The sequence below is a fragment of the Salmo salar genome, chromosome ssa05 (assembly GCF_905237065.1).
Source record: "Salmo salar chromosome ssa05, Ssal_v3.1, whole genome shotgun sequence".
Taxonomy (NCBI): domain Eukaryota; kingdom Metazoa; phylum Chordata; class Actinopteri; order Salmoniformes; family Salmonidae; genus Salmo; species Salmo salar.
The window spans coordinates 59,875,542-59,888,079 of NC_059446.1; the positions used below are offsets into that span (position 1 = coordinate 59,875,542).

At 45.3% G+C, this 12,538-nt stretch overlaps 1 protein-coding gene across 4 annotated transcripts in view; it reads left to right on the top strand.

Moving 5' to 3' along the window:
* Positions 1–12,538, top strand: part of sema6cb (semaphorin 6Cb) — a 123,892-nt gene that overhangs the window by 91,146 nt on the left and 20,208 nt on the right. For all 4 annotated transcript variants that reach the window (XM_014200833.2, XM_014200832.2, XM_014200836.2 and 1 more), the window contains 13 exons: positions 239–353; positions 727–784; positions 2,396–2,452; positions 2,848–2,949; positions 5,385–5,475; positions 5,743–5,865; positions 6,160–6,248; positions 7,037–7,254; positions 7,579–7,710; positions 7,905–8,060; positions 8,891–9,064; positions 9,412–9,549; positions 11,338–11,415. In XM_014200833.2, the coding sequence (XP_014056308.1) occupies positions 239–353; positions 727–784; positions 2,396–2,452; positions 2,848–2,949; positions 5,385–5,475; positions 5,743–5,865; positions 6,160–6,248; positions 7,037–7,254; positions 7,579–7,710; positions 7,905–8,060; positions 8,891–9,064; positions 9,412–9,549; positions 11,338–11,415 (1,531 nt within the window). The remainder of the gene's footprint in view (positions 1–238; positions 354–726; positions 785–2,395; positions 2,453–2,847; positions 2,950–5,384; positions 5,476–5,742; positions 5,866–6,159; positions 6,249–7,036; positions 7,255–7,578; positions 7,711–7,904; positions 8,061–8,890; positions 9,065–9,411; positions 9,550–11,337; positions 11,416–12,538) is intronic.

The window sequence follows — 12,538 nt, forward strand, 5'->3', positions numbered from 1 at the left end:
TCAAGTCAACAACCTATTTTCTCTCTCTCTCTCTCTCTCTCTCTCTCTCGTGCTCTCTCTCTCTCGTGCACTCTCGTGCTCTCTCAAACAATCTCTATTTTTGTGCTTGAATTCACCCTATTTTCACATTCACACACTTGATTTCTTTAGTGCCTGGTTTGTCGTTATGGAGATGTTTTTTCCCAGATGAACACTGTCACTGAACTGAGCTTGCTACTCTTTCCCCCTCCCCATGCAGACTCCTACCTGTACCCAAGCTTCCAGGGCCTCATGTCGGACAACGATACAGTACGACTGGGCCTGGACTTCCAGAGGATGCTCCGGATCAACCACATGCTCTACATCGCAGCCAGGTCAGTCAACACGCCTCTCAGTATTGTTCACTTAACTTCAATGCACTGGACTGCCTTACATTATCCCTGTATTGACAGCTCTTCATTGAATCCCTTTGTATTATTTCTGTCATTGTATCAGTCAACCGTATTGGATAGCTCCCGTTACGTTCATATTGTCATACAGTAGGTTCATTATGTAAAAGGTTCCTCAGGCTCAGCAAGAAGTCATTCTACATCAATAAGCCTGCGTTAAAGAGCTGTGTGACTGACCCTAATCAATCTAATTTAGGCTAAGAACAGGCAGCTTGGGTGTGGTGTGGTGGGGTTGGGTTGGGTTTCAGGGCAGAGAGGAGACATCTTCAAATGTTTTCTGACCTTTGACCTCTTACAGGGATCATGTGTTTGCTATCAGTCTCAGTGCCTCCTCTGAGCAGATCGTCCCACAACAGGTAAGCCTTATGTTGTCTCACAAACACATCGTTTACATGAGTCATGACCTCATGGGTCATAGACTAGTGTATCATTGCAGCTGGCTGGACATAAGAGCATTACTGGTAGTTCAATGGCTCCTACTTTTCTGCTCCTCTTTTAAATATAGTTTATTTGTGTTGTTTTCTTCTTACTCAGCCGATCTCTTCATTCATGCAGATACGAAGCCATTTCACTTCAGACAGATATCCAATAGAAGTCATGTCGTGCACTCCTGGTTTTGAAGTGTTGTGCTCTCTCTCTCCCATCTGAATCCCATTTGTCAAACACGATTGCACTTAAATAAAAATCACTTTAAGGCTTGGGTTTGTGTTTGCTTGTGCCTATCGTATTTAGATTAATTTACAGCATGAGTCATCCCCAGAAGGGACCCACTCAACATCAACGAGATCTAACGTTATTGACGTATATGATTGCAGTGGAAATAGATGAGAAGAATGATGTGTAGCGCAGAGAATTGTCGGAAGAATATGTATGTAATTTAAAAGAAGTTAGGAGAACTAAGAATATGTGCATTGCATAATACATAGTTCATTGGTCATCAGCCATATTACCAACCTGGCTTTCTCACTTTCCCATGCTTCTTATCTGTCTCAGTGAGCTCATTAGTGTGTGCCTGAGTCATAATCGAAAACCTAGGGTCTGCTTCATCATGGATGTATTCCTTTTCTATGACCCAGTTTCAGTTCTAATCCCCAGTCTCCTCACCAGACCCTTCATGATCCCCCACTCAGAGATACTGTATTTCAAAGGCCTGGATGGGTATAAGCAATAAATAGCTAACTCCACCTCACTCTGCCAGAGGTCTAGGGGGAACTATTAGCATATTGCTGACGTCTATCCTATTTATCCTATCATATTGGATCTTCAATAGGGAAGTGAGAAGAGCCTTGGGGGAAACATTTCACTCCACTTTAAGGCCCAGAAGGGTAGCGGTTGAGTCTTGAGACAAAAGAGGGATTTCACTTTAGTCTCTGGAGAAATCTTATTTCCCAGCATGCCCTATGGTGTTGATGAGTTTGGCGCTCCTGCAGGGAGGACAGCGGGGTCAGTAAATCACCCTTCCAGTCAGTCGGCAGTGGAACAGTGGATCTGGACTGGTGGGCAGTGCATTAAACCACCTTCAACCAGGCGACCTTGTTAACAAGTTGATGGATCTCTTCCTATTCGCTCTAGCGGGGGGCCAATGCTAGGAGATAAGGACGTCCAGGAGGACCATAGATGGCTAGTATCAGGGCAGTCTACTTCCCATAGGAATGCATTGCAGATTCCTTTCTGATTCCTTGATCTTCTTGTTGGTCGAATTATCCATAGAGATGTCTTGTTGTGAAGAAGTACAGGTGGATTGTGATGGATTGTATGGGAGATGGGTTGTAAGAGGAACAATAGTCTTTAGTTGCACACTGACAAAGTTAGACACAGCTCCTCAGGTGCTTCAGATGTTTGTCTGTCTGATTGTTTGTTTGTCAGAAGCTTTTTTTCATCACAGCTGTCTCCTAATGGCATTTGAATGGCTGGGTGAAAAAAGGGTCTCGTTCTTGCTCTGACAGTTGGCTGTCTGTGTGTTGCAGAAATTGACTTGGAAGACAAAGGACGTGGATAAATGCACAGTGCGGGGGAAGAACAGCGTGAGTATCTCGCTCCCTTTCTTTCTTTCTCTCCGTTTTTCGCTCTCCGACTGTTTATGTGATGTAGGAGGGTAGCACTAACAATAGCATAGATTGCTTATCAAAATCAGCACCACAGGTATCTGTAGTTCCAGAACCAGTCTCTGGCACAAGCAGCGTCAGCCTCCCAGTGCTCTAGTGAAACCATAGCGATCAGAACAGGGATTATGGGAATGACAAGAATAGGAACAGGAGTATGACTGAGAGGGTGTGCGTGCGTGCATGCGTGTGTGCGCTTAGCAAAATGCCATTCAGTGCATAATAAGCTGTGCAATGACACTGCAGGTGGGGTGATAACACCAGCAGCCAGTAGTCACATTGCCGTCCCCTGAAACCCAGCTGTTTCCCTTTGACAGGATGAGTGCTACAACTACATCAAAGTTCTGGTTCCACGCAACGACGAGACGCTATTTGCCTGCGGTACCAACGCCTTTAACCCCACCTGCCGCAACTACAAGGTAGGACACTACACCTCAGTCACCTTTCGATCTAAAGCCCCCAGCTCCATACCCAGCACTGTTCTGAAACCTAACAGATGGGTTAATAAGCTTAGTGTCACGTCCTGACCATAGAGAGCCCATGGTTCTCTATGGTGTAGTAGGTCAGGCCGTGACTAGGGGGTGTTCTAGTCGATTCATTTCTATGTTTGGGATTGAGTATGATTCCCAATTAGAGGCAGCTGATTATCGTTGTCTCTAATTGGGGATCATACTTAAGGTGTCCCTGTTCCCACCTGCTTTTGTGGGATATTGTTTGTGTATGTGCTTGTTGCACTACGTTACTTCACATTTTGTTGCTTGTTTTTGTTGATAAGTTTCACTTTTAATAAAGATGTGGAACTCAACACACGCTGCGCCTTGGTCCGTCCATTATCACGACCGTGACACTTAGTTAAAAAAATAGTTGGACCAATGTCAAAGTGCTCATTTCCGTAGCATGGGGTGGTTTAGCGGTTAAGGGCGCTGCATTCAGAGCATATGCCTACAGGTGTTGACATCCTGACTTACTCCTAACTTTTTGGGAGAACAAAAAGTGTCCTCTCCATCTACAGTATAAAATCATCAAGTCGACGTTGTCGTGCACAGATAGGGCTCCAGATTGCAGAACCACTTCAAAGGAGTGCTGCTATCCTGGATGTTGATGGAGAAACATGTTGACTTAACCGAGGTTGGCAGCGGTCTGTTGACTGAACACAGATCCAGGATGATATAATAAGTCTTTATTTACACATCTGAGGAATAAACTGCAACCGCAGATTTGAGATCATGTCATCCTCCGAGGGACAGTGTGGGGGAAAGGGAGAGAGAGAAGGGAGGGGAGAGAAAACAAAACATGCCTGAAAACTAGAGTCAGAATCCCAGGGGAGCCACTACTTTAGTTCCAAAAGAAGTCACGCCACCTACTCTCTATGGCCATCTGACTGCTCAAATGATTAACAACCCAAAGTGTGCGAGAGCGAGATCTCGGCTAAGTGGAAACATACAAAGAAAAATAGCGATACGTTAATCGTGACAACGGTGCGTAGATAGACTCATACTCCCCAGGATGTCTACCAATACAAAAGAAGTCTGGTTGAGCTGAGATGACATCACGGTTCTGGGCAATGATTCACAGTGTGTTTTTTGGAAGAGGGGACGTAACGTCTACAGTGTGAGAAGTCCAATGGGGAGCTGGCTAAATCCATACAGACCACTGCAGAGGATTTACCTTTTCCGCCATAGACTCCCAATGGAAGACGTTGATTTACACTTTATCCAGAACAAATTCCTCTCCCTGTCACGCTCCCTCCCGGCTCGGAAAAACCGGGAGCGATGACTACCCGGAGAACTGGGAATAGTGTGCTGAAGTGGAAATCATATCATGCGATCTGTCTGCAGCATTCCTTGGAAAGACTGAGGAGGGCAGTGGGGTCAGGAGAGGGTCTGTTAGGGTGAAGGGGATTGGATTGTGGGTGTGGACGGGTGGAATATGTTTTATTTTGCACAGAGTGCATTATCCATGTAAATTGATCGCCACAAAACACTCTGCCCAATGAGCCAGCTGGATCAAAGACAGAGGTTGTGTGACCAGATGGTAGCTAGACCAGGAAGTGAAAACCTGTAGCCTCTAGTCTAAATCACACTGTACTGAAGCCCCAGAACCATGGTTTAGCAGACAGATCAGAGATATAACAGTAACAGCCACAGTAGCATTGGTGGATTTCTCACTTAGAGAGTGTACCCATAGGGAACACTGAGCAATGACACAACATTAAATATAAACACACATGTTGACGGCTGTCACTGTGTGTGTTTGTGAAGGCTGGAGCTGCCGAGAATGACCTCTCCTCCAGGTCGCATTCTGCCCCTCCCTCCCCCCACCGCAGCGGGATTCACACGTATTGTCTGAGCCAAGGTTTCCGACCTTGTTAACGGTGGGGCAGGAATAGCTGCTAAAGATCTGTGGTTAGGAGATACTGTATCCTCACAGTGCCACCAGTGTAGCAGCCATAGAGCAGGCTGACAGGAGTGTTACTCCTGACCTTTTGACTTCACTGTTGTTACAATGCAGTGTAAAACATACTAAATAAAGGGTATCTTTATGACACGTGTTCCTATTTATTCATCAGGATTGACTAGAGGCACATTCTGTCCATGACTTTAAGGAGTCGACTTTATAACTTGGCAGTTAGCAGTAAAGCTAACCTGATATAAAACAGAACAATACTCAAGTTTGGACTGAAATCGATTTTTCAGTAAGGGGGAAATATTAAACTTAACAACTGCAAACAATGACCTAGTTATTTTAGTTGAGGTTTTTCAATATATGCTCCGTGGAGTATTTGTTTTTAGTTGCACTCCTATAAATAGCTTAATGAAGTCCCCCTCTTCTCTTTCGTCCCTCTCTCTCCCAGATGTCTACACTGGAACAGGACGGTGAGGAGGTGGTGGGTCAGGCCCGCTGTCCCTTTGAGTCTCGCCAATCCAACGTCGGCCTCTTCGCTGGTGAGTTGCTCTGGACAGAGACAGAGAGACATGTCAGCTGGGGGCAGCAACTTGGATCACTAAACCTGTCCTCAATCTTGCCAATTTGCCAGTGACATTTAGACATAGTTCACACAGTGTTATTGAGAGCAGCACAGCCCCTACATCAAATGTAGCCATGAGATGAAAATACACATTGGGAGGCATGGGTTTCTAGTCTTCACTGCAATTGTGTTCATTTGAAAAAAAAGCACGCCTTTCTTAAATTTGTTATTTTGTTCCTCTCAGGTGGCGATTTCTACTCGGCCACCATGACAGACTTCCTGGCGAGTGATGCGGTAATTTACCGTAGTCTGGGAGAGAGCAGCCCGGTGCTTCGTACCGTGAAGTACGACTCCAAATGGCTACGAGGTGAGCACCTGGCCTTGGCCTCAGGTCTTAATTTGAAACAACTTGTGAATTTACCTTTAGAATCTTCCTCAATCTTCCTTCTAAAATCTTTTCACTTTTGCATTGCCACATATCATTAAATATTTGTATGCAGTACATTACATATTAGAGTGGTATTTCATTCTAAATCAATGTGTGGTATCCACTTGAGTGATGTTTCCTACCAAAACACTGACTGCCTAATGCATTATTGTTGTGAATACCAAGTAGTACAGTCAGTGCTATTGTTTCATATTTCTCCCTTTGTCTCCTCAGAGCCTCATTTCCTCCATGCCATTGAGTACGGGAACTATGTGTACTTCTTCTTCAGTGAGATTGCTGTGGAGTACACCACACTTGGCAAGGTAAGAGACTTGTAATTCAAGGGTCTGAATATTTATGTAAATAATATATCTTATTTTTTTATTAAATTTTTTTAATAAAAATTCAGAAAAACTGTTTTCGGCTTTTCCATTATGGGGTATTGTGTGTAGATTGATGAGGATGTTTTATTTAACCCATTTTAGAATAAGGCTGTAACGTAACAAAATGTGGAAAAAAGTGAAGGGGTCTGAATAGTTTAGTGCCACAAATAAGGGGTCAAATACATTAAAAAAAATCTTAATAGTTTCCTGATATTTTTTTATCCCTCTCAGATATAGGACAGACACTTCAAAATAAACTTCCTTTTTGATATTTTTGGGGGACTATCTGTTGTTCCATGTAGAGAATCTGCTATTCAATGCGTTTGTATGGGCTAATAGCAGTAAGCCAAATTCAATTTTTCATCAAATCATTTTTGCATATATTTCTTTGATACTTCAAGGTGTCTTAAAATTCATTATCAAATAGCTAAATGATCCTTCGTATGACCTTAAATCAATTCCATATAGCTTAGTAGAATCCCCCCTTGTTTCAACTGTATGTGTGATATGTGCTGTCTGGAGGGGTTGAGAAGACAAAACGTCTTCTGTTGTTCACTGTAACATATGGACAATAAAGTTGGATTGTAATTGGATAGGCTGCAATGTAATGTCAAATGTGAAACAATGTAATGTCATGTCACTGTGTTCTGTTACTGGATGAACACAAAAGGAATACAAATTTGTTGAAAATCCTTTAAAAATCTTTCTCTAACCCCCCCCCCAATCAGGTTGTGTTCTCCAGAGTGGCTCGTGTATGTAAGAACGACAACGGAGGTTCTCCCAGGGTTCTAGAGCGTTACTGGACATCGTTCCTCAAAGCGCGGCTCAACTGCTCGGTGCCGGGCGATTCCTTCTTCTACTTTGACGTTCTGCAGTCGCTGACCAACGTGCTGCAGATCAATCTCAGACCAGCCGTGCTGGGGGTCTTCACTACACAGGCCAACAGGTCAGTCACAGTACCAGACGGCCATACAGATATACAGTACATACTCATACAATGAGTATAATGAGGTTTTACAGTACCTCTTTTTATAGAAAATGTAAATAAAAAAACTGCCAAATGCTTTCACAGAAGATAATGCTCACATTTGCAGTATCATACCCCTTGATATTGTATATTTTTAAAAGCCTATTTTATAAGATTGTTGTTTAATGTTCTATACAACCGTGAGCAGCAGTGTTGAATGCTTTTATAGCTATACAATCCATTATAACCTGGGTTAATATGGGCCTTTCCCATGACCGATGTCTCTGTTGTTTTCCTCATCAGCATCACAGGCTCAGCAGTATGTGCATTCTACATGGACGACATTGAGAAGGCTTTCAACGGGAAGTTCAAGGAGCAGAGGAACAGTGAGTCAGCCTGGACACCCGTGCCTGAGGAGCAGGTACCCAAACCCAGGTAAGACCAACACATATGAGTGGGAACTTTGACAGCCTCAGTCCAGACATATTTACTTTATTCCAGTGTAAACACTGTCAACAAAAGTTTGCATCTACAGTATTTTATTCCCTCAGCGTGAGTTCTTAGTAAATCTAGCCCACTGACTTTCAAACTCCACTGACTAACTTCTGCCCCTCCTCTCTGTCTCACAGACCAGGCTGCTGTGCCGGCGACGGCTCTGCTGCTGCCTACAAGTCGTCCACGACCTTCCCCGACGACACCCTGACCTTCATCAAGAACCACCCCCTGATGGACGAGGCGGTTCCCTCCGTCAACCACCGGCCCTACTTCACACGCACAACCAGCAGGTAGCTACAGCAGCAGGGTGGATGGAGGGAGGGATGAAAAAATGGATAGATAAAAGGGAAAATTGATGGGTAGAAAACTTGGTCCCTTGTCTCAACATGAAAAGCCCATTAAATATAAAAGTTTGACGCAGTCAGGATGAGGCCTTCGATAACACCACATCAAAGATAGAGCCAAAAGGGATAGGGCCTCCCCAAAATTATAGATCCAACCGGAAGGGGTCTGGAAAAGCTGAAAAGCGCATCAATTAAAGACACCGTCCGGATGTGGTCTACCAGACTAACACAGGAAATAGCGCCAGTGGCTCATTAGAAGCCCAGCCATGTAACGGTGCTGAATGTAGAGTGGGTGTCAGAGGGCTGTCAGACAGCCACCTAGCTCGGTCCCCTGCTGTGACTTACATGGTAAAGCCGAGTCAGTCTGACAGACAACCAGGCGTCGTCACACAGCGGAGGGAGGGCACGCTGTCTCTCTCACATCTGCCTCCAAACGTCACATCTGCTTCAGAACTCTCCCGAGACCAGCTGAACAACAGAACTTTAACCATGAATACCTCACGTTGTTGAGTCATTTAGCTAGCGTAGTGCCAGTCAGTGTGATGTTCTGAGTAAACAACATGTCGTCAACTTGTGTGGGACTGAAGGGAAGTTGAGAGCAGCTGTACAATGGTTTTACTTACAATAGTGTCCCGCGTATTCTTACAGTGTTGTCACTTTGCAGTGCATGCACACACTCCGACAATAATTCCCATCTTTAATTGCAGATGCTTTGTCTCCTTCGGAGGTATGATTATGTTAACCCCGAACCACAACCTGTTGTTGTGTCCACCCAGGTTCAAGTTGACCCAGCTAGCAGTGGATACGTCAGCTGGGCCCTATAAGAACCACACGGTGCTGTTCCTGGGGAGCGAGGACGGCAGGGTACTGAAGATCCTGGCCAGCACCCATCTCAACGCCTCCTTCAGCACACAGCTACTGGAGGACATCGATGTCTACAACCCCACCAAGTCAGCCTCCTTTTCTCCGTTCTTTTTCATCTATATGATGCAAACGATCCGTTTTATAATATAGTGCACTTCTCTCATAACGTTGACTTTTATTGGTTCAGCAACAAACAAAAGTCCCACATTTTTTTGCCCGCTGTAAGAGGATGGTTATTGTATGTGATGCTTCCAAGCAGAGTCCACTGTAATAAGACAGTGATATGTGTTGTGGTGCTGTTAGTACGTGTCCTGAACAGCTTTTCAACTCCACCCTCATTTGCATACAGTCTCCCAGGGTGCTGTAGTTGCCGTCATCCATCAGCATAAATTTCGGAAACAATGAGACGTGTTTGTCGTTTCCCCTTTCCTAGATGTAATGTCCGCGGAGAGGACCGACGGGTTCTGGGATTGGAGCTGGACAGGGAACATCACGCTCTGTTTGTGGCCTTCTCCAGCTGTGTGGTCCGAGTACCTCTGAGCCGCTGCAACGACTACGGCTCCTGCAAGAAGTGAGTGAATCAACAAGAGTTTAGAAGCTGACGTTGTTACGAGGGACTGCTGGAGCTGATTTGTTTAGTCAGGGATGTTTTTGCCGAGCTAGTATGCTCGACAATCTTGTGTCCTATTTTGGGGTTGTGGAGGAATGTTCCCCCCGCCTCTACCCAACCCCCCCAAGAAAAACATTTGCATTAAATTTGAACAGGGACGTGTATCCCACGTAGCATGCTAAACCCTCATTGTGAGCCTTAGAGAAGTGCTCAACAGCATTTGCGCACAAATTGGAACCAGCTGATTGGCGGCAGGCCAACCCACGGCCAGGGTTTCAACGCCACGACGAGGAGAAGGATAGGGCCTGTCTCACTTTAGAGGGCTTAAAGCCCCTCCATCGCTGGATCACTCCGAAACAGCCCAGCGCACCTCAACCAGGGATTAGGGGCCCCTTAAGCCCCATGATGCTTTGCAGGGGTCAGGTGTCAGGCCCATATCCTCCTCTCCACACTCTCCCCATCTGTCTGCCTCCAAATTAGGTTTGGTTGGTTTGGTCTGTCTCTTCACCTTACTGTAGCCTCTATCTTGCACAAAGCAAAACCGTTTTTCTATCTCTCGCTGCAGCTGCTGTTTCTATTAGGGTTCAGAAATGGATATGATTCAGACAGCAGAAACACGTTGAATGAAATATATAGAGAAAAGAGATTTAGTGAAAAAGATGGCAAAGAGATATCAAAAGTTGTGTGAAAGTCTCAACCCTCTGACCCACACAAAATGTTCATAACATTTTAATTTCCCCCCCTTTTTAGTTACTAAAGCACAGTTACAAAATTTGTCACATTTGCAACTGTTTTGCCTCAGAGCTAGGTTAATGGGAACCCCCAGAATAGGTCAGCTGTAACCCCACAGACCAGGGGTGATATTCTCAGTAAGGAACAGTAAGTCAGCAAAACTGACAAGCCACAGGTAGGGAGGTGACATCATGAATTTACACCATTGAGAGATTAGACATGGTGGACCTTTCTTCCAGACAGACAGTTTCTGATGAGTGGTTCCATACAGAGCTATAGAGATATACACAGCTCTAGTGGTCCCATAGGTGAGAGGAACAGCTGTGTCTTCATCATGTCCTGACAGGCACAGAGAAAAGGAGCCAGCAGGAATGCTTCAAGTCTCCCCTACAGATAGGGGTCATTACCTTTTAACTCTGACATGTTGTCAATGCCGGGCTGGTGGAGACTCCTCCACTCTCCCGCTCTACATGGCCCTCTGTGTTGTAAACCATGTTGAGCATGACTGACCTAACTCTCAGTCCTCCTCTCTGGCTCCCTACATCTCCTCTACATACTGGCCTGTTAGTTGGGCTGTGTCACTGAGTCCCTGTCCAAGACTGCCTCAGGCTACCAGACACCCAGGGGGCTCTCACCAAACACTGCTGTCTGCAGCCTCACAGACCGACAGCCGGTCACACTACATTGACCATCTCTCGTATTCATCTTTGCCTCTTTCTAAGCTCCTAGATAGGAGAGTTACAAGCTAGGCTCACCCAGCAGTTGAAAAATTGAATTGGCAGGTTTTTTCTGTGTGGTAAAATGACACCCTGGCCTGATCGGTTTTACTTCATCTGGTGTGACTGTGGCCTGTGATGTTGAGACACTCCAGAATATGGGGGTGTTGATAGGTGAATAGATATCACATGTCACTTCAGGTCATGCCTCACGAAAGAGTCTTCATTAAAATATGTATTTGGTCTCTTACGTTTTGATAGTGTTCACACACTGAACTCTGACTGTCTGTCTGTCTCACAGGAGCTGTCTGTCCTCGAGGGACCCTTACTGCGTGTGGCAGAGGACTGGGAGCTGTGTCACAGTGGTGCCCGGATTCAGGTGAGTCACAGATGTTGCGTAAGGACCACCCCACCACGCAGCCAATTATATGACAGCAGGTTAAGAGGCCAAGTACCAAACCCATCCCTAGCCCCTACTCCTTGTTTTGTTGAGTACTATGTGTCAAATATTAGTGTTGAGTCTTCGATCAGAAAAATGTAATGTTACTGACAATTTATCAACATCAAATGGCAATAGACATGACCTTGCATGAAACATACAGTAAATGAATGAAGGAGCAGTAACTTCATAGTACTCTGCGAACCACTTCCTTGTATGCTTTCAATAATCGATACCTAATCTGGAGTTTGACTTGCCCAGATTGATGAATCCAGCCTCTAAATTCCAGTAAAAACATTGGTCTGTCGGCTCCATTTCACATATAGGACGAGCATCCATCTTGTTTATTTCTAAGTGGCGGACATACATCACGTCTGCAATCACTCGGAAATGAAACCCCAGATACCCGCTTGGAGGGGTCGTGCGTCACTCTGGGGTGGGACTGAAAGGCATCGATCAAAAGGACCTCAATGTAATTTACTGATCCATTCTGATGAACTGGAAGGAAGCCATTTGACACTTAGAGCTATCGACTGGCTCAGCGTCAGCACCAAGCAGGGAGTATGTGTGCAAACAAAAAGCCAATCAATTCCTCTGTCTGAGACTCCCTCCTGACCCACTGTCTTTCTCTTTCTGCACTGTAGCATGGAATCGAAAGTAATGCTCAGCTGGGTGGATTTCAATCATGTCGTGTGTACCTCTGTCTTCCGAACGGAGGGAGGGAAGGAGAGAGGTAGAGGAGGAGAGGCAGTAGAACGCACTATTTCACCTCCTATGTTGCCTCCTGACACTCAGGGACTGGGCTGTCGCTGTTCCTCTGATTTTCAGTGTGGCCTTAAATCACTTGCTGTAGGTGTTCGCCTCTGCAAACATGGGCTGTAAACTTTGTGTGGATGGGTGGACAGACATCACAGCAGAGGCAGCTGCCACTATCCTAATAGTCATATGGACTGCTTCAAATGGATTATTCTGCTGGGGGTCGACTTATTGCATATCCTGTGATTGGCCACCCATGGGTTTTATTTGCCATAGCTTCACAGCCGGAGGTTAATGGAATATTCCA